Here is a 23,886-nt window from a genome sequence, read left to right as displayed (position 1 = left end):
ATATTTGATTTTTGTAAATGATTTGTAATATCTATTCTCTACATTTATTGTATATTAGGGTAACCTATTCAAATGAATAAATATCTATCTTATTGAGTGCCCACCACAGAATCTCTCGAGGAACTCTATCATATGCTTTTTCAAGATCAATGAATACCATATGAGCGTTTGTTTCTTTATTCCTGTATTTTTCCATCAACTGCCTTATAATGAAAATTGCGTCTGTTATTGATCTGCCCTGCATAAAGCTAAATTGATTCTCGGATATGTCGGTCTCTTCACGTATCCGTCTATCAATTACTCTCTCCCATGTTTTCATGGTATGGCTAAGCAGTTTTATAGCCCTGTAGTTTGTACACTGCTGTATATATCGTAATATATCCCTTGTTTTTGTAGACAGGTACTAGTATACTGCTTCTCCATTCGTCTGGCATTTGTCCAACTTCCATAATTCTATTAAATAAACCTGCTATTCTTTTTCTCATGATCATCTTTCAGTGCGTCACAGTTTTTCGATTTCTTTCTAACGCATTAAATTGTATATTGTAATTGTATTTCGCCGGTGACATTTATAACATTTATTCTAGTTATTCTAGTTGTCGATAGATGGCGCCATAATAAAAAAAATAATTTATTTTTAATTAGATAATAATATTACAAATATAATCTGTATAATTTATAAGACTATACAAATGAAAGAAAATACCATTTTATATGCAAGAAACACATTTGATTTGTTTTTATTCCACATTGAAAATAAAATGTGACAACTGTCAGATTTAACTAAAATGTCATGTTAGAATAAATGTCATAAATGTGTATTATCACGGACTTACCCTTTTTCCTATCATTTGTTACGCACTGAAAAATGACCATGAAAAGGACAATAGCCACCTTGTTCCTGTCTCTCCCAATGCTTTCCATACTTCCCCAGGAATATCATCTGGTCCTACCGCTTTTCCTTTCTTTATTTTTTGAAGCGCTTGAGCCACTTCCTCGTTTGTTATTTTGGTGACCATTGCTGCTACTGTCTCCGTTGACTCCACAGGCTGTCTGTCAAATTCTTCATTTAATAAGCTGTCAAAGTACTTTCTCCATCTCTTTTTGACATCCTTTTCGTTTTAAAATGTTGTGTTTAAATTTTGTTGTAAAATGCGTCTGCCCAATATGTCCCATACATGCTTAATTGTATTTAAATCTGGCGATTGTGCAGGCCATGATAAAACCTCAATTTCGTTATCTTCGAGGAATGTTTGCAAGACCCTGGCAGTATGTGGACGCGCATTGTCGTGCAATAATTGAAATTGGGAACCAGCTTGTTGTGCGAACGGTATAACAATAGGGTCGAGAATAATATCGCGGTAGTCTGTTGCATTTAGAAACCGTTCCAGACAAACGAGATTGGTTCTTTCACCAAGAGTGATGCCACCCCATACCATTATACTGCCGCCGCCTTGCTGTCTATGAACCTCCTGCAAGGTGGCCAATCGTTCAGCATTGCCAGATCGTCTCCAAATTCTTGTCCGCCTCATATCTGGTGCAAATCTAAATCAGGATTCATCTGTGAACGAAGTAGAGGCCCACTCACGTCTAACCCAATTTGCATGTTCTTGTGCCCCCTGAAGTCGATGAGCGCGATTTTCTCTGGATAGCATAGGCACTCTCACAGGTCTACAGCAATTAAACCTACTTCGTGTAGTTTATTTCTAATGGTTTGGCAACTAACAAGCTCCTGATCGGTCTCTTGCAGCCTCATTTGTACTTGTGATGCAGTTATAGCGAGATCTCGCAAAGCCTGCAACCTAAGAAAACGGTCTTCAATCTGGTTTGTTATCCTTGTATGACCTGTATAACGTTCAGCAACGTCATCAGTTTCATGAAACCTCAACCACAAACAGTCAATGACATTTCTGTTCGTGTGAAGGACCTGAGCAACTTCTCTTTGACCTTTGACTTCTGCCAGGTCTAAGAATCCCGATAACACACCACTGCAATTCGCGATTTCAATAATGTCTCTCCATTGTTGGCAATTGCAAAACAATAAAAATCCACATAGATATCGAAAATCAAGTACAAATAAATAAATATTAATTCTTATCATATACAGGGTGGTGAATCGTAAAACGGGCCACAAGAAACTCAATGTAATATTCTAAACTGTTAAATTCCTGTTTCCCTAATTATTTTACATCAAAAGTCATGAGAAGTTATTTGTAGAGGATTAAAATCTGTATTAAAAACAAAAGTTAAAATTGTTCTACGATTTAAACACATTCCAAAATTTTGAAAAATACCTACATACATTTGCCACAGTAGGTATGTGTGTAAAAGTTAGGCCCATGTTATTATTTAACTGACCGTGCGCACACTAGTGACTGAATAAAACATCTTTTACACACTCAATTTTATTATTTTTTAAACAAGAAATGATAAAATAAAAATTTTGACAGTTCAAATATTGTCAATATTTATAATAACTTCATTGTGACTGAACGCAACCGATACACGTTATGGCACTGTGTGTGGCCTAACTTTGGCGTGATTCTGTGAAAAATTTATTATATTTTTCACAAAATTTTGGAATATGTTTAATTCGTAGAACAATTTTAACAGTTGTTTTCAATACAGATTTCAATCCGCTACAAATAGTTTCTCATGTGTTTTGATGTAAAGTAATTAGAGAAGCTGGAATTCAACAGTTTAAAATTTTACATTAAAATTCCTATGGCTCGTTTTCCAATTCACCACCCGGTAGACAAAAACGCCTATTGAAGTTTTGTTCAATTTTTTATAGCCATTCTTGTCAGCATTACCGTCTAAGTTGGTACAATAATCGAAATGACAACAAAAAATATTAAAATTATAAATTTATTTTTGTATTTGCAGCTAACATTGTTTTAAAGCTGTTAATATAGGTGTCCCCTAGATTATCTTGATGTGTGTATATACAGTACCTGGCCAAATTATTAGGCCAACCAGGAAAAAATTTACTACATGAAGTTATTTCTCTCATGATTAAGACTATATTTGAAAAAATATTGTTTTGTTCCTTTTTTGTGAATATTAAATCTTAAGGTACGTATCCATTAGGTTCGCTGCTCCGCGCTCGCTGCAACTGTTCCAATCGATAAGGCATGCCCTCAAATTGAAAGTTTTATTTTAATAAAATTAAAAAATAAAACTTTTATTGAGACTAAGTTTCTGGTAGCGCCTTCGTGGTTTCTACAATTTACAATTATTATAATATACAAGGAATATACTGTAACGAAAGAGTTTCGAATAGGCGCAACGTCAGAGAATCGACCGCGATGTGAGCTAGGATCTCTCCGGAATGTTCGGCAGGTCTAGAGATGGGCAGACATTTCTAGAAAAGAACTTGTTCCCAATTTAAGCGAAGCGCGGTATTATTTGAGTTAGTTATAGATAGAATTCGGTGATGTAAACTTGTATAAATAATCAACTATTTATAATGGGAAATAAGCCACAATTTTACCAAAAAAAGATTTTATTAACGTTTCGAAGCCCAAATCGGGTTTCGTTGTCAAAATACAAAATACTACTAAAATAAACAAAAATGTTGTTGCTAAGTAAGAAAAATTCTTCTAATAATTTATTTAATCTGACTCATTTATATTGGCAATTTAGACGTATATTATACATTTTAAAGTAGAAGACTTTAAAATGATATCGTCAATATTTATGAGTTGCGTTCCTGGGACGACTTTACTAAAAGATAGTTCATTCGATTACATGAAATCAATCTCAACTCAAGAATATCCGTCACAAAAAATATCATAGCATGTGATCTGTCTTTAAAAAGACAACCAAATGCAACGACGACAGTAAAATTCTCGCGTGAGAGATTCCATAGTAAATCACGAGAGAAAACCAGGAAAAAACCTCGTGATACTATCCCGACATCGTACGTATTTGGTCTTACATTTATTGGTCGGGATAGTATCACGAGGTTTTTTCCTGGTTTTCCCTCGTGATTTACTATGGAATCTCTCACGCGAGAATTTTACTGTCATCGTTGCATTTGGTTGTCTAAGACAGATCACATGCTATGATATTTTTTTGTGACGGATATTCTTGAGTTAAGATTGATTTCATGTAATCGAATGAACTATCTTTTAGTAAAGTCGTCCCAGGAACGCAACTCATAAATATTGACGATATCATTTTAAAGTCTTCTACTTTAAAATGTATAATATACGTCTAAATTGCCAATATAAATGAGTCAGATTAAATAAATTATTAGAAGAATTTTTTTACTTAGCAACATTTTTGTTTATTTTAGTAGTATTTTGTATTTTGACAACGAAACCCGATTTGGGCTTCGAAACGTTAATAAAATCTTTTTTTGGTAAAATTGTGGCTTATTTCCCATTATAAATAGTTGATTATAAAAATGCCACAAGGAAATAGCTTCAGAACAACATTGTATAAATAAATAAAGTAGTATATAAATACGAACCGCTCGTTTCATTTTAACTGTAAGTTGTTACAATACAAATTCAAACTTACATGTATTTTGATTCTCGCCCAATAAATTGTGCCATCATTCTAACAGTAATCACATGAAAAGGTTGGCTAACAACTATAGCTGCTGTATGGATTATTATTTCATTTTTTACATCTTTAACAAAAATTTTCCTCCTGAAAAATTAAAAAAAAAATAAGATTTCAACATTTGTTCAAATACTTTCTAAGGGTAAGATGACCTACGCTACGATGATGACCTTTCTAAGCGTAATAATTATACTTTTATAAAAAAAAACTTTTTATAATACCACGTTTTCATTATTTATAGGACACAATATAAAAAGTATAATAATAGTACATTGTTTACCGGGTAGGAAAAGCTTAACATTCCTGGACGACTGTGAAGATTGCTAAGTCGAGGCGCAAGCCGAGACTTAGCAACACAGAGTCCAGGAATGTGGCTTTTCCTACGAGGTAAACATACTATTTTTCCGCAAATCGTTTAAAATTCGACAGATATTGATTGATTTAAAAAAAACGCGATAATTTTATTCCCAAATAAATGGTGCTTTGAAATTCCTAATAAAATTACTTGGGTTACTATGGAAACGTATTGAGGTTGAATTGTCAAACTTGACGCTTATAAATTTAATTGCTGGTGTTCTCGAAAGTAAAATGATAAGTGATGATGAAATTTCCATTCCTGGGACTCCTCCAGAGCTGGTTGAGGCAGTGAATACTGCTTCATTAGAATTATTGCCAAAGAAATCAAGAGAAAAGTACGAAAATGCATACAGACGTTTTATGGATTATTAATAATTTTCTATCATTTATGTAGAACACTAACAACTGTACGGAAATATCATTTCCTTACAGTAAGGAAATGACATTTCCTTACAGTAAGGAAGTCCTGACTTTTTCTTCAAGAAATTTTGACAGGAATGTCAAAATTTACTGGCGTATTGCGGAAATAGTATGTTGTGTACCTAGTAGGAAAAGTTTAATATTCCTGGACCATGTAAAGTGGACCATGAATGTGGCTTTTCCTACAAGGTATACATACTATTTTTCCGAAAATCGAACATTTAAATTATATTAAAATAAACATGTTAAAATTTTCAAAGTCATAATATTAATTTGACTCAAATATTCGTGATGCCACCAAATACATGTTTTGTAACTATAGAAACAAAAATATTAAATTGTCAAATTTGACGTATTTCCTTATTTTTGGCAATTGTTCTGAATCTACTATAAGGAAAAAATATTTCCTTACAGTATGGAAATTACATTTCCGAACAGATCTTTTTCGTTTCCAGGCAACGGCTAAGTATAAGGAAATGTCGAACGTTTCTTTCAAAAATGTTGTCAAAAATGTCTAAATGACCGATTTTCGGAAAAAACAATTATTTTTCAAATCAAAATGTCAATTAAAAAACAAAAGGGAGTTCCGATGCCGGAAATTGAACGCGAGCCTCCTGGGTGAAATTAAGGTATCTTAGCCACTAGACCATTATTTGATTTGTATATTGAAATAAATAGTTGACATATAAGGTAGATCTAAAACCATTGCATTATTTAGATTTAAAATGGATTAAAATAAAAAATAAAACTCAATGCAAAAGCTGTTAAAGATTGCATTTTAATTGAGTTCTGAGCTATTCTGAAAATTTCAGGTGTCTGCGATATCTGGAAGTATGTTTAAAATCGATTACAAGATTTGTCGGACATAGTGACAAAGAACAAGCCAAATATATAAAAACGTTTAGGTAATTTCATGTCTTCTTTGAATTCAAACAACTAATGAAAAAAAATATTGCCTATTATAGAGCCTCCAAAAAATAATTGTTTTATGCAAATTGGCAACGTGTTGTAAAATTTGCCTACATCTCTATGTCATAGGGATTGCAACAAACACTATAACGGGCATGTTCTACACAATTTAGACCTATATAAAGTACCACTCACAAACCTTATGGAAATTAGGTCCCAGTGGATTTCGTTCACACTTTGGGAAAATACTCTTTGAAGCATCCTGATAAAAAGTTCTCATGAGCACCAGTGGCGGCTGGTCATAGGAGGCAAGGGAGGATTAGCCTCCCCATAAATTTTTTACACACGCTAACACTGTTTTGTTTACTTTGATATTTTGCTTCGCGTTAGAGATATCCTAAAAAGTTATTTGAACAAGTTGTTCCAAATAATATTCTAACCCCACATACCAAATTTCAGCACAAAATTCGCACTTTTAGTTTTTTCATTACTTGTAGTCGGGATCCTAAAATGGCAGACGAGGCTGCTGGCCGGAAAATCTCACTTGCTAATGCTCTGCGTAGCCCAGCAGCGTTTAAGGAGACCCGGTCTCCTTAGGCTAAGGCTCCACGGGCGACAAATTTACGCTAGCAGTAGCCGTAAAACGAACTTAAGGTTCCGCAGAACGGAATTGGCCATGAGCCGATGGGTAGAGGGGATTTGACAGCTATCGCCAGCGCTGTTAGTGGCAGTTTTGTGCATTTATCTGATAAATTTAAATGGCGCGCCATGGGTAGAGGAGAGGGTATTTGACGGTGTTCGTCAGCGCTGTTAGTGCAGCGTTGCCACATTTAGTAGATTTCTACTTTTTTGGTAGATTTTTGATATTTTTTAAAAAATTCTAGTAGGCAATATTTTTTAGTAGATTTGTGGTATATTTCAACATTTTCTTATGACAAAAATAAAATTTGCTTTTTAATAGTATTTACCCCATTTCTAAATTAATTTTTAGACATTTTGTTACAATTTCCCAATGTCATTACCGAAAATAAGATTCAGGGGTGGGATTCTGTGTACAAATCGCTAACACCCCCGACCGCTTTCTATCAATGTCAATATATTTGAATTTTTAGTTTTAATTCAAATATTTTCTTGTTTTACTAAGTGTCACTTCAGCATCAACTAGCAAAACTAGAAAATAATTCAATTACAGCTAAAAATTCAAATATTTTCACGACAATTGACATCGATAGAAAGCGAAGTGTAGATATCTACAGTGCACGGAATCTAGCCCCAGGACGTAGATGATGAATATTAAACAGAAATGAAACTGGATTCTGGTGTAACAAACTTGCAGATTTCAAGTAGCAGTGCAATCAGTACCTATTTCAGGTGTTATTGAAGAGTTCTGGCATTCGGTGAGCCTGTTAGAAGCTAACGATGGAAAACTAAAATATCTAAGGCCCGGTCTTTTCACCTCCGAATAAAAGTTATTCGGAGGTTTATTTGACAGATTTACATGTAATCTGCCGGATAAACTTCCTAATAAATATTTATTCGGAGGTGAAAAGTCCGGGCCTAATTATAATATATGTAACTTTGCAAAACAACAAATGTTGTGTTTGCGTGTTTCTAATGTAAAATGCGAAATAATTGTTTGAAGAATATGATCCAGACATGCAGATGTTAAAATCAGTGGATGACAAAATATTATATACAAATATTACATATAAAACTGATAAAAATAATAATATAGTATTTTTACTACAAAAGCGATATTACGTAGGTCAAAATTTTTGACGTAAGAGAACTGTCAAAACATTAGAATGTGACTTTTCATTATTGCCATGTTTATTATAATTATTATAAACATGGCAATAATGAAAAGTCACATTCTAATGTTTTGACAGTTCTCTTACGTCAAAAATTTTGACCTACGTAATAACGCTTTTGTAGTAAAAATACTATGTTGGTCATTTTGTTCCCCAGTTAAAATATAAAAAAGTTTGGTTTTTGTTTACAAACAGTCATATTCATTTCTAGTTAAACTTCCTCTGTGGCTCAGTGGTAAGAGCGCCTACCTTTGGATCGAAAGGACCGAATGGTCGTCAGTTCGAATCTCACCAGGGTAGAGAATTTTTCGTTTATTATAAATTAATAAATGAAAATAGTTTCTCTCCTTGTGGGATCGGTACCCACCGGAGGGACCGCAGACGTTCGGATACAATTAGCGTCTCTGCAAAGACAATGACATCGACTTTGCAAAGTAACAAGACACTTACTCAACACACACACTACACATAGCACTAGCTACCTAATTGGTAAAATCCACTGTACCATTACCATGCCAATGCCCATTAGTTGTCGAGGCATTAGCTAAATAAAAAAAATTTCTAGTTAGTCAGCTGTTATTTTTATTATAAAAAGTCCTAAATTGTATACAAATATATTAATAAAGTTTTATAGTATATTTTAGTTTTTGATAAGTAGATTTTAGTAAGCTAAACTTACAGTAGATTTTCTAAATAAAATGTGGCAACGCTGTGTTAGTGGCAGTTGGCAGTTTTGTTTTGTGCATTTGATAAACTTCATAAACTGAAATGGTGGATAATATGGATTTTTCAAAAAAGAAAACAAGATATTGCAGCTGTTGTATTGATTCATGTAAAAATACTGAATATAACAGTACTGGATGCATTTATTATATTCGGAAACATTGCGTACATGTCCCGCATCAACTAAATCCTTTCCTTTTTTGGTGTTGCTGATTGAAATTGGATATCATGGTAAATAAGACTTGAATCCAGTATAATGTTTAATATCCATTTTGATAGAATTCAAACAAATTACAATTCAAACAAATTACAATTCATACAAATTACAAATAATTTTAATAAGCAAATCAGTAAGCACACAAAAATAAACAGAGGTAACATTAAACATGTTAATTCATTTAAACTTATTCTTTTTCTCAATGGTCTCTTGCGTAAGCAGTCATCCAGTCGCACGAACTTATATATTAAATATTAAAATTATAATGAATAAAATAAAAAAACATAATTAATTTTACTATTAATTCTGTGTATTCATTTAGTAATCAGGTTATAGTACCCTCGGAGATCCGTGGAAAAAATTTACACCCAAAATAACAAAATTCAGTTTGGCAACACTGTGCGAATGTTGATACTAACATATCCTTTTTAAGATAAGCACAACGTTAATTTAGTCCAAACAAATGAATATATTTTTTTTGCCAACAGAAATGAGATTTTTCAACCAAATAATGTTTCAAATATGATGTGCAAAATACTTTTTAATTGGGTTCTGCTAATGGGCTTGCTTTTTTTGTCATTAAAATAAAAAAAAAACTAAATTTTACTCATTAAATCAATGTTGTCCGGTTATCGTCTTAATTATTTTAACTGTACTAATATCCGTTGAGTAATTATGGATGATTAATAGGTCGTTAAAACATTTTATCTATAGCGGCTTCTGGAATATCTTAAAAATATCGAATTTCATTGATAAAATGCGCATATTCCACCGATCTTCGCTTCGACAATACAATAATATTTCAGTTCATAATTTGTGTCTTTCTAGATAAGTATCTATTTTTCTCGTTTTGTATATTTCACATACATAAATTTTATCAGAAAAGTATAAGTTTCAAACCGCGAGATAGCGCTACCGTCGAAACTCACAGCCAATAGGAATAGCCGAACTGTACCGACTAGACTACAGGACTTGTGCGTAGTCGGTTCAGTTCGGCTATTCCTATTCCGTTCCGCGGAACCTTAAGTTCGTTTTACGGCTACTGCTAGCGTAAATTTGTCGCCCGTGGAGCCTTAGCCTTAGAGCTGCACATCGCTTAACGCACACGCTGCCCGGAGATCGGGCAAGTGAGATTTTTCGGCCAGCAGCCTCCTCTGCGGATTTTACGATCCTGACTACAAATAATGAAAAAACTATAAAAGTGCGAATTTTGTGATGAAATTCTGTATGTGGGATTAGAATAATATTTGGAACAACTTGTTTAAATAACTTTTTCCGATATCTGTAATGCAAAGCAAAATATCGGTAATTTATCGTGTTTTTGCATTAGCAGAGTAAGCCGCTTTTAGAATTAAAAAAATTCAGTTGAGTATCTTAAACAATGTAAACCTTCAACCTGTATGGACTGCAAAACTTCAAATCTGTATTTATTTTTATATGCATATCTACTTACAGAGATATAATTGTTAACAAATAAACGACACAAACTTTGGTAATACACTTTTACAATTATACTAACTATTTTTAAAATGATATGAAATAATTATGAATTATGATGATATTATAAAATATAAATAAAAAATGGTCAAAAAAATGGGGCCTTAAATTCAATTTTTTTGGCGGATTTTTTTTGCTAATGCAAATTTGTCTAGATAATTTAGTTAGGTATAGCCTCCCCTATTGAAAAAATCACGAGCCGCCACTGATGAGCACAAGTCAATCGTATGAAGGATTTTCAAGATATAGAGGCCCAACTCGGAAAATTATAAGATTTACCTGGGTATTCCAATTCCCTGAGTTACTGGTTATCTGGCAACATGTAGAAGTTTGGATCAAGGAAAAGTACTAGTAGTCTAGGATTTTTTCCTGGCTATCTAATGTCAACTTTTACTTTGACCTTGACCTTCAACGGATGTCATCTTCTAGAGTTTCGAGGATATTCGGCATTAAATTGATATAAACAGATTACTCATGGGTTTTTGGGATCGCTAAACACGAATGTGCCATCAGAATTAACCTCCGGAGGACGTGGTGGCCAGGGCCACTGCAAGGGACGTCATCTTCTAGAGTTTCAATGGTTTTCGGCATTTAATTGATGCAAATGAATTACTGGAGGGTTTTTTGAGGTCGCTAAACACGAATATGCAACCAGAACCGACTCCCGGAGCACCTGGTGCCTAAGACAGGTTATCTTCTGGAGTTAAAAACCTAAGAGTAATCCATTTGATTTCTCCGAAACTCCAGAAGATAACCTGTCTTAGGCACCAGGTGCTCCTGTGTCTGTGCTGATCACGTATTCGTGTTCAGCAACCCCAAAAACCTATAACTAATCCGTTTGCATTAATGTAGTACCAAAGACCCTCGAAACTCCAGGAGCCCCTTTCATTGACCTTGGAAACCAGGTGCTCCGGGAGTCGGTTCTGGGCCTCAATTTTTGACCCTTCGCTTCGTTATCGAACGTATTCGCTACGTATACTAAACAGATAAGAAGCGAATATGTTCGATAACGACGCGAAGGGCCAAAAATCGAGGCCTTAGGTGGCATATTCGTGTTTAGCGACCTCAAAAAACCCTCCAGTTATTCATTTGCATCAATTAAATGCCGAAAACCGTCGAAACTCTAGAAGATAACAATTCTGATGGCATATTCGTGTTTAGCGATCCCAAAAACCCATGAGTACTCTGTTTATATCAATTTAATGCCGAATATCCTCGAAACTCTAGAAGATGACATCCGTTGAAGGTCAAGGTCAAAGTAAAAGTTGACATTAGATAGCCAGGAAAAAATCCTAGACTACTAGTACTTTTCCTTGATCCAAACTTCTACATGTTGCCAGATAATCAGACAACTCAAGGAATTTGGAATACTCGTAACTCTTATAATTTTCCGGGTTTGTGCTTCTATATCTTGAAAATCCTTCATACGATTGACTTATGCCCATGAGAACTTTTTATCAGGATGCTTCAAAGAGTATTTTCCCAAAGTATGAACGAAATCCACTGGGACCTAATTTCCATAAGGTTTGTGCGGGGTACTTTGGCGGTGCACAGTGTTCAAAATTTGTCAAAACGTGATCGAAACTAAATTTGTTTAAACTGTGAAAGTTATCTCGCTGAAAACTTAGAATATTTGAGGTATTATACCGTATAACGAGTATATTTCTAATAGTGGTCGTTTTTTTAGTTTTCATCCCTTCATTAGGGGGTATTTTACTTAAAAAATATCGTTATACAGGGTGTTTAATTAAGAATGTTCAATCTTTGAGTTATAGATTCTAGACCTCAAAATATTAGGATTTAACCCAAATCACTTAAATAAAATGTGGCTCCTTACAGAGTTACAGGGCGTTTTATTTAAAAATTTAAAAACTATTTTTGCTCAGGGGTTTAAAACTTTTCGACGTATCCTTTTCATTCTTGGCAAAAAGTGTAGGTACTGTACACCCTATAAAATTATGGTAAACGAACGTTTCTGGCTATTACCAGAGGCGTACGACAGGGGACAGTGAATGGTTGACCCTTCCTAAATTCTACGCCACTGGCGGAAATGCCATTTTAGCGCAATTTTTCGATTCTCCAATACTCTATGTAAATAACATACACTTTATTCGCAACGATAAAGTCATTAGTTTTCGAGATATTTGAAGTTAAACATGTAACAGCACAGATATTTGATTAATGGATTGTGCCGCTTAATTTTAAACTTCAAATATCTCTAAAATCAATGATTTTATCGTTAAGACTGAAGAGTATATTTTTCATTCATAATGAGAAAATCATTACTTTTCAAGATATTTGAAATTAAAAATTAAGCAGCACAATACATTAATCAAAATATCTGTGTCGTTACTTGTTTAAGTTCAAATATTTCGAAAACTAATAATTTTATCGTTAGGAGTGAGGAGTATGTTATTTACATGGAGAGTATATTCTCTATTGAGGAATAACACTACTTCATCAAAACTAAAATCTCTTTTCGTAACCCTAACAAATAACATGTGTTTGACATACTTGTAAACAATATGTAATAGTGCAATTATTAATTCAGACAAATGCGAGCGACGCGCGATGCAAACTTATGCGCATGTACTCAGTTGCGCAGGTTTGCGCAGTTTGTCTTATATATTTTTTTATTCCTTACATTGTAGTCTTTCATATAGTGAAGGATTTAATTTGGCACAAGATGGCACAATAAACGTAATATGCTGTCAAACATTAATTTTATCAAAAATTGGATAGGTTTTTATACAGCCGATTATATCAAAATCACCTCTCAGTGAGGCTAACTATGCTATTTTAATCTTTAAAGTATGTACTTTTATCTCAAATAATTACTTTCATATTAGCTATCCACATAAACGAATTAATAATTAACGTAAAAGGCAGCCTATGAGGATTGAAATTTGATGTATAAAATTATATTGAATTTTGTACTTTTGATCATTAATACATCTGGCCCTAACAAACATAAAAAATCAATTTTTGCTGAGAAGTTGCATCATGAGTAGTACAAACAAACCCCTTAATTTCGGCATTCTCAGATTTATTTATTTTTTTTTGTACTTACGATCACGTTTCCTTCAATTTTGAACACTGTGCGGTGGTTATCTCAGTCGCTTTCAAACGTTGACGTTTGTGTACATGCGAAGTGTACCAGTTAATATTTTATAAATGGATATTTCACCAGTGAAGGCAACCCAGGTAGTTGCATAATTACGAGAAAGCTGTAGTCAGAGAACTGTCGGCCGTCGATCGTTTCATTAGGGAGTTTTTGTGCACACAAATACGTAAACGTAACGCATCTTTTTGACATATACGCTTGCGCATTAATGGTTGAACTCCCGTATCGCGATACGTATTACCTAAGGTTACGGGCTGGTACGTTAGGTTCATACGCATCCCTATCGAGCCGAAAGTCACCGAATGCACACGAGGATCTTGCCCGATTACCTACCAAATGAACATTTCATCAGCGTACTACCCGTTTATAAACATTTTAAGGTTATATTGGTTATTGGTTTAGTCTATTTGAGTAAAATTATTCTGTGTTTGTAATTGGAAATTGGAACTTCATAATAGATTTAAAATTTTATTGTTTTTAAGTTGTCTATTAATAAAGCAAAACAAACAAATCTTGTATTAATTTAAGAAATACAGTGATCACCACAATTAATAACTAGATAAACAAATGACCTAGTTTCAGTAAAATTTTCAAATAAATATTACCACACTATTTACATTATACCTACTGGAATTCTGATGTAGGTATACAATAATTTACAAATAAAAAGTAGGTATAAACAAAAATAAAAAAATTTTAACCTAAGGAAAAATAATATTTTTATATTTGAATAGAAGCAATTAAAACCATACAATTTCATCATTCATTTATCTTTTTTTACATTTGTATATTAATTGTATATTGTGTGAACATTGTTTTATTTTTTTAAATGTCAACGGAATTTAAAAATGACTTTACGATTTGCTTTACGTTACGTTAAGGCAGTTACAAAAACTACCTATTTTAACATTCATCCTCTACGCCACGTTAGTTGCTTTACGTATACGGAGATGCGTACGTTACGTAGCAACAAAAACTCCCTATTGTCATGAGTGCCTTGCGAAATCTGCACAAGACATGAGTTGAGCTTCAACAATCCTTGAGGAATGCTCGAGGTGTCACCGTCACTCAGTGGATAGTTAGGAGAAGACTTAAGGCTACCACTTTAACTTCCAGACAACCTAACAAAGTGCCCAAATTGGCACGTCAGAAACAAGATCGACTTCAGTTAGGCCGAGAACACGTCAATAGGGAACTTGCACATTTTTTTATTACATAGGTAATTACTCCATTAAAATGTTACATTTTTTAAGTCGTACCTTGCATTTGTTAGAGGAGTCAATTTTATTTCTTTAATGTGTAAGTGGTATCAGTAGAAGTTTAAGTTCAAGTTTTTGGGGTCGCCACCCTTGTCCCCCCGGCCGCCATCTTGGAAATGGTGTGCAAAGGGGTTTCGCGCTATATCTCGTAAACTGCCAACCCTACGGAAAATCTAATTAAACATAAAATGCAGCAAATTAAATTTTCTACAATTTTATTTCTATTACTTTTTATCGTCAAGTGACAATCAAAAAAGATATAAACAAAAATATGTAAAAAAATTTTAACCAGATTCCTTTTGGAGGTTATAACTTTTTTCAGTTCATTTTAAAATAAAATAACATTATAGCAATTTTGTAGAGAGTTTATCAGCGAAAAATTTCCATTATAAATTTGTTTAATTCTATTTATTTATATAGGTGTTACAGCGCTCCAAACTTGACCAGATTCTCTAATGATCATAGGGATATAATAAAAACAAAAGTTAGGCTTACTTTTCTATCTATATATATTTTTTATTCATACAATTTATTATGATTTTAACATTCCTATGCTATTATTAATTTGTTTTTGACCTTTCTCCCCACTATAAAACTTATAACCCGAAGCATATATAGAAACGGCCCAAGAAGTTGTTTGAGGACAAATTCGCCGGTTCAGAAGAAGAATGACGCAACCTCATATTGCAAAATTCTTAAGAAGAGCAAAAAACGAATTTTTGTTATTAAAATCATAAAGTATGATAAAAATTAGCCATTCACCACACCGTGGTAAGGATCTCGAGATATAAGCGTTTTTTGGGGTGTCCCGCTTGTTTATTAAGTAACATAACTTTTTTCCTATTGTATATTTTGATCTAAATAAAATTTTCCAAAAAACTTCTTCATGAATTATATTTTATTGTTGTGTTGGTTAAAATTATAAACTAAAAAGTTTGTCACTCAACTTTTTTATGGTAGGGGAGCCCAAGCGGGGATTTTTGCAGTTACTCGAGCGCGTCAGATTAGCATATGGGGAGAAACCTGGTACCCTGCAGATGTACCTCTACCATATATTGGCTCTTAACACAGGGGAGTTCGTTAAGGGGGGCCCGAAAAAAAAAATCTATCCTTAAAAAAACTCGAAATTGTCAGATTAAGATAAGGTAAGTTAAGTGCATGCAAAAGAGTGTATATTTCAAAAATCTGACTATTTGAACCGGGCGTAAGGAAATGGGTGAGTCCCAAAGTTTCACGAGAAAATAGCGAATATTTCGCGAAATGAATGACAGATCGAAAAACTAAAAAATATGTGCTCAATATTTTTTAAAAATCTATCGAATGATACCAAACACGACTTCCCAAGGAGAGGGGTGGGGGGAAAATTAAATATTTTAAATACGAATCCCGCGATATTTCACGAAATGAACATCAGATCGAAAAACTGTAAAATACACTTATTCAATATTTTTGAAAAATCTATCGAATGGCATCAAACACGACCCCCCACGGAGGTGGGGTGGGGGGTTACTTTAAAATCTTAAATAGGAGCCCTCAATTTTTATTACAGATTTGGATTCCTTACGTAAAAATAAGTAACTTTTATTCGAAACATTTTTTCGAATTATGGATAGATGGCGTTATAATCGGAAAAAACGATTGTTGGAAATGGAAAATTAAATAAAAAAATGGCAAGCGCCCACTAAAATGGAAAACTTTACTTAACTTTTTTTGATTTTAGGACCTACTCTTTACAACCCAATAGGTCCCCAAAGCGCTCGAGTGACTGCACATTTAGCATACTTTGCTCCCCTACCATTAAGTAAACATGAAACTAACGAAATATGATGACAAAATGTTTAAAAACTAACAACGTATGTAGATAACATTGTTCGCTACATACTTCAGAGATTAAACAGTAAAATTTTCAAAAGGAAATATTTACAGCGACCAAAGATACAGCGAGGTAAATTTGAAAAATCATCAAAATTGATTTTTGGCATTTTTGTATAAAATTTATTTTTTTAACATGTTCCACCAACTCTAGATAAAAATAAACTTCATATTCGGATTCAGCGACCTCGAAAACATAAAAATAGACCAAAATTGGTCATTCACCTTAAATTTGATTTTTGTAGTCGGCATAAAGATTGCTGCCGCTCCACTAATATATAGATAGAAAAGTATTTTTTTTTTATTGTATTCCTATGAGAATTGGAGAATCTGGTCAAGATTGGAGCGCTGTAAAACCTAGATAATAAATAAAATTAAATAACTTTATAGCGAAAATTGTTCGTTGAAAAATCCTCTACAAAATCGCTATGATGTTATTTTATTGTGAAATTAACGGAAAAAAGTTATAACCTCCAAAAGGAAACTTCTTACAATATTTTCTCATATTTTTATTTATAACTTTTTTGTTGGTCACTTGACGATAAAAAGTAATAGATATAAAATTGTAGAAAATTTAATTTGCTACATTTTATGTGTAATTAAATTTTCTGTAGGATTGCTAGTTTAGAAGATACAGCGCGAAAACCCTTTGCACCTCCTTTTCCAATATGGCGGCCGGGGGACAAGGGTGGCGACCCCAAAAACTTGAACTTAAGCTTCTACTGAACCCCCCTACACATTAAAAAAAATAAAATTGACTCCTCTAAGAAATGCAACCTGAATGTAACATTTTCATGGACTAACTAGTTAATGTTCAGTTTTGCTTAAAAATGAGATTTCCAAAATTTCACGCTTCAAAAACTCATAATAACTTAGAAGTACAAATTTAAAATTTTCTGTTTAAAAAAATACTTGAAACGGCCTGTGACGTCACATAGTTTAACTTTCTGTTTATATTTATATTTATGGTTATATTTAGGCATATTGTTCTTCTTCTTCTTTAGTTTATTGGCCTCGACCTACTTGGGTATTTGGCCAGCTCATCTAGTCCTGTCGCCAGGGGGGGTACAACGGCCTCGTTAATTCAGATGGACTTACCCAAGTTTTTTTTATGTATTTTGACCCGTAGAACACGAATTTTTTGGGTAACAGTTGATCCGGATGTCGATAAGATTGTTATAAACAAAGAACTTGAGGAATCAAATAACAGCGATTTTTGGCAAAACAAAACAATATTTTGTATTTTTTGGGTCATTTTAAGCAAAAAATATTTCTACAAGTTTTTTAGTAGGATGCACAGTTTTCGAGATAAACGCGGTTGAACTTTCAAAAAATCGAAAAACTGCAATTTTTAAACCCGAATAACTTTTGATTAAAAAATAAAATAGCTATTCTGCTTAGCGCCTTTGAAAGTTCAAGTCAAATTATGTCGGTTTTGATTATTTGCATTGCTAAAAATTTATTGTGTTATTGTTAAACAAAGTTACAAACAACTAGTGCGTGAGTGATGTTTCTATGATTTCTCATTTAAAATCGAACGAGTAGGTAGAATAGGTACTAGTGCAATCAAGACTATTTCTACGTTACATGCGGTAAAACGCATGTAAAAGCACGGGAAACCCTACGTGTTTATAGCTTTGTTAAACAATAAAAAAATAAATTTTTACCAATGCAAATAATCAAAACCGATATAATTTGACTTAAACTTTCAAATGCGGTAAGCAGACTTGCTATTTTATTTTTTAATCAAAAGTTATTCGGGTTCAGAAATTGCAATTTTTCGATTTTTTTAAAGTTCAACCGCGTTTATCTCGAAAACTGTGCATCCTACGAAAAAACTTGTAGAAATATTTTTTACTTAAAATGGCCCAAAAAATACAAAATATTGTTTTGTTTTGCCAAAAATCGCTGTTATTTGATTCCTCAAGTTCTTGGTCTATAACAATCTTATCGACATCCGGATCAACTGTTACCCAAAAAATTCGTGTTCTACGGGTCAAAATACATAAAAAAAACTTGAGTAAGTCCATCTGAATTAACGAGGCCGTTGTACCCCCCCTGGCGACAGGACTAATCGTCGCGGAATAAGAGAAAAATTTTTATTCTGATGACATTTATCGTATGTCATTGTAATAATATATACGCCCTGAGCTTCGCTGGTATCGCCACCTACCTAGCGGATTACTAGCAAATACTATTGACTGTAATACATACAACTCTTGACATTTCCCATTACATTTGAGGAAGCAAAAAAATAGCGCCATCTAGTGGTCCGCGGTGATAACCAGAGCAATCTAACCTTACATTTATAAAATTGCTTTATTATTGTTTTACAAGTACAAGTGTTTGAACTATTTTTATTTTAATTTAATTTTGCAAAATTAGCTCGTTATTCAAAAATTTATAAAATTAAATTTGAATGTTTACGTCAAATTTTACATTGTCACAACGTAGTTTGACCACAAGCCGACAGTGGCGTTAGTGGCAACGTGCTTCCAGATTTCTGTGGGAGTTGGATGTATTACAGTCAATAGTATTTGTTACTAGTACAACTTTCGTTGGAAATTTTGCTGGAAAGAGAAAAGTGTTGCCTATCCTCTGTGAGTTCCGCTGGTATGACTGGTATCGCCATCTAGCGGATGACTTACTGTTTCGGCCGGAAATTTAAAGAGAAAAGGAGAAAAGCAAATAATAATTGTTTCAAACTTATTATTTAATTCTTATCGTGTGATATTTACAACGTAAAGAAGTAATTGGATTGTAATCAATAATTAATATCAGTAAGTACAGAATTTATTATTCATTATGATTGTTTTTAAGATTTTGCTTATTGTTTTGAAGTTTATGTTGACAGATAATATTAGAAAAAATGTATTCTGCAAAAAAGTAGAATAATTTAATATCATTATAGTATAATACTTCTTAAATGTTAAATTATGCATTTATTGCACTTAAATAATTAATTAGAAGCGTAAACGTAAAATTTCGGGCCAACTCTTTTTAAATGCATTATTTTTTTCGAATCCTGAGAGAACCCTTAAGTATATATTTGAAAAATTTAAACGCGAATGAAAGACTACACTATTATCTAGGGTCAAAAGTCCCTGAAAACTGTTTATTTTAATCAGTTACAAGGGTGAAAAAAAAAAGAGAAAATTTAGTGTGATTTTTAATTTTAAATATCTCGTTCAAAAGAAACTTTTTGTTTATTCTAAGGAACTGTCGGCCTTTTAAATGAGACATTTAGTAAAAATGATATGCAACTCTTAATGCAGAACGTCAAATTTCCAGTTAAAGTTCACTGACTTGTCACTACTGGCGCTCGAGAATTTTTAATTATCCCCTCTATCTACGAGCTCAGAGCAGTGGCGGCGCCTGGTGTAAAGTATTGGGGGTGCACACATAATATTAAGATATAAAAAACTCTTGAGGCAGTGGCGGCTCGTAACCTCAGTATGCGGGTAGGCTACACATATACTTCGGGTAGGCGACAAAAAATATCCTACAATTTGTAATACATTTTGAGCCGTCTTGCAATACTAAATGTAATCTATGAGCGCAACAATGTGTAAAAATTGCTTTTGGAGCATCTACTTTAATTTTTGATTGTAATCCGTTTAAATAGCCAGCCATTACACTTGCACCATCGTAAAATTGAGCAATTAATTTATTTTTGTAATCATATGGCTCAAGCACGTTTGAAATTAAACTACATAGAGCGTCTGCAGATCTATTCTCGCTAACATAAAAAAACTCTAAAAATCTTTCTGTTACCTGACCAACTTTGTTAACAAAACGGATTGTTAAAGTACACTGTGATTTTTCGGTTATATCAGTAGTATCGTCCGCTAGTATAGAAAAAAATTGACTTTCATTAATTTCTGTTGAAATTTCATTTTTTACGTAATCGGCAAGGCAATCTATTAAATCATTTTGTATTGTTTTTGACAAACCCGTGAACACCCCTTCTATTTTTTAACACGATCCTGGATTTCCTGATCGCGTTTAACTACTAAATTAAAAATTTCTTTAAAATTACCCATGTTTGAAGAATTATGGCTCTCATCACGACCGCGAAATGCAAGTTCTTGTTTTACTAACAGAATTGTAACATCAATTTCTTCAACTTCTTCAATCTTTTTCAACTTCTTCATTATATATCTTATTAGATAGAGAAATTTGTCCAGCTAAAGCACTGTCAATAGTTTGTTTATTTTTTTCTAACCGTTTTAAACCTAAGCAATTGTTTAAATGTTCTTTCGAAGATACATGTTTTTTACACTAGCTGATAAATTTTTCAAATCTGAATATCCCTGACTCACCCAAACATTTTGCTTCAAATTTGAGAGCAACAGACAAGGCCAACAGAAAAGTGAATTTTTAAAATAACTTCCGCTTAGCCATTTATGATTTTCATACCATATTTTTTTAAACGATCTCGAAAATGGTCGATTGTCTTTTGTCTTATCTGTGGATAAAATTGTTAAATTTGGTAAAGGCCGGCCCATTGAAATAATTTCTGATCTTTCTTGATTTTGGCGCCTTGAAAAAGGCGTCTCGATCAAACTGCATATTACATCGTTTAAAATATTCATATTCGATGACTTAAGTTTTTCCACCAATAAAATTAACACACCTACGTTTCAACAACGTCAAATATTACTTATTTTATTTATGTATCAAATAATAATTTACTCTTCGAATAAATTGATAAGTTAACAATTAACCTCGCTTTAAATTTTTAATTATCTATATAATCTAATAACACAATTCGTCAGTTTAACTTTAAATTATCCAAATTGTATTGAAACACAATAAAAATATAATGGACGACTGACAAATAACTATTCACAGATTTATTTGTCGTTAGTGAATTATTACTAAATTAATATAAAATTAAAATGCCCTTCAATAGACCGATCTCAAATTTACCTGTTTATTATTCAGTTTTCATAAACAAATTTAAATTGTCCTACCTAGTTTTGTTCAATACTTAACCTACTAATAACAGCCAAAATCAAAAAACAATTATTTAAAACAGTTTCAAAAGACACAAGAGAAGCAACTGATAAAATTTTGTAGGTCCGGCTATAAGACTCTGTGCCTATCCGCCCTTTCAAAATCGTAGAATACGGTCGCTACCAGCAGACCTGCAGCAGGCCTGCTCGCGTAAACAGAGAGAGATCGCACGTCAATTCGGTGTTGGCGTCGTTCTATTTCAGGCTACGTTTTCAAGTGCCTGACCAAGGAAGAATATAGAATCTTATACAGTACTACTGATACTACAAGGAGCGTACAATAATTATAACAACGGAGAAAATTGTTTGGATATTTTTAAAAATAATTTGGATTATTTCATTCATAGGAGATTCTGACCAATAGAAAGCTACAGACATGCAAATTAAGGTGATAATTTTTGATAATCTCCCGTCGTTAAGCATATTACGTCAGATGCCCTTCGTTGCTACGAAAAAATACATTCAGTGACATTAATGACAAATGTTTTAAAAATTATAAAAGTGATGACTTTCAACCGTCAAATACATATTTATAACAACTGTGTGTTTAATTTCACTAATTGGTACTTACATATATAAATTACAATAAAATTTTGGTTTTGAACAGTTTTATTCATGAAATAATCGCAACAAATTGCACTCGAACTCTAAAATTAATATAGAATTTTTGCCCTCGTGACACTTTGACATAATTTCACTCGCCTTCGGCTCGTGAAATTAAAACTGCCAAAGTGACACTCGGGAAAAATTCAATAATTTTAGAGCTCTTGTGCAATTACTACTGATAATTTTTGCTATTTTATTGTAGGTATTGTGTCAAAATTTATAAATTACAATTTTGAAATAAGTAATTTATATTAATAATTTATATTATCGTACTACATTTGAAAAGGGTAGGCGGCACCTACCTTGCCTACCCCGACGGGACGCCCCTGCCTTGAGGCCCTATTTCCCTAGATAAAATTTTCTGAGTGTCGTCATATTGTAAAAATCAAAGGACCTTTTTAAAAAAATATGATAAATAATGTATTGTATTGACTTAAAATTATAATTTAATGTTTAAATGTTACAAGCAAGTTTTGTAACGAAAGTCAAGTCGCCTGTAATTTTTTTAGATAAATTCTTCAATAACCAATTCAGTAAAATTTGAAATTTCTTGAATCATTTTTTTATTGAAAACTTTGCTACTGCTGTTAGTCAATCCTAGCCCATAGCCATTTTAAGGAAAGTTTTGGTTTTGATGCGTTTCAATGCAGAGAAACAGTCTGTTTCTACAGCTGTCACTGCATGGCCTCGTAACAAGTAATTGAAGATTCAAATCATTTTAGAAAAATCATCTTTTAAATTATTTTCAATCAAAAATTTACTTAAGTGGACTGCCCCGGATAGTTAAAATCGGATCTTCTATTTTGTTCTTTATGATTCTTCTTCTCCAAATATGTAGGAAACACGGAAAGCGGTAAAAAGTATTGATAGTAGCACCTACACAATCAGTCAGTTTTTTCACAAATCTCCATGTTAAATGATCATTTATAATCCCGACCTTTGCACTTTGGTACATTCGTACTTAAGAAATTTGGTTTAGATATTTTTAATTTTTCTTCTAAATATAAAGAATAAAAATTTATATGATGTTAAATATTCCACGGTAACATTCACATCCACAAATCCCTCCATTCTTAATATTGCTCCGAAATTCAAACTTCACAAAATAGGCTATTGATTATGTACTATAGAAAGGAACTACAACGTTAACGGGGTTTTATTATTTCATATGGTCAATGAATCTCTATATATGAAAAAACCGCGGAGTGCTACCATTTAAAGGGGTGCGTTTTTGAGAAATAGATGAATTAGTCCCTGGGCACAGGTTACATTAGGGTGAGTTCTATGCACTTTTGGTACAAACACGTCTACATGTAAATTGTTCCTGGTTAAATTTCCTATCTAAATATAATTTTTTAAAGTCAAAGATACTTTTTTTTACAAAAATATATTCAAAAGAAAAAGCACAAAGAAACCCAAAAGAAAGAAATTTTGTTTTTTGTCCCATAACTTTTGTCCACGGGGATATAGGTATAGATATTGCTTCACAGAAAAAAAACTT

The 23,886-nt window shown here is 32.9% G+C and overlaps 1 protein-coding gene across 2 annotated transcripts in view; it reads right to left on the bottom strand.

Annotated features, from left to right (window-relative positions):
• The window catches only part of LOC126892334 (mitochondrial carrier homolog 2-like), a 141,684-nt gene that overhangs the window by 9,147 nt on the left and 108,651 nt on the right, over window positions 1-23,886 (bottom strand). For both annotated transcript variants that reach the window (XM_050661845.1, XM_050661846.1), the window contains exon 4: window positions 4,528-4,659. In XM_050661845.1, coding sequence (XP_050517802.1) covers window positions 4,528-4,659 — 132 coding nt within the window. The remainder of the gene's footprint in view (window positions 1-4,527; window positions 4,660-23,886) is intronic.

This window comes from Diabrotica virgifera, chromosome 9 (genome assembly GCF_917563875.1).
Source record: "Diabrotica virgifera virgifera chromosome 9, PGI_DIABVI_V3a".
Taxonomy (NCBI): Eukaryota; Metazoa; Arthropoda; class Insecta; order Coleoptera; family Chrysomelidae; genus Diabrotica; species Diabrotica virgifera.
This window is presented reverse-complemented; position numbering and strand designations above follow the sequence as displayed.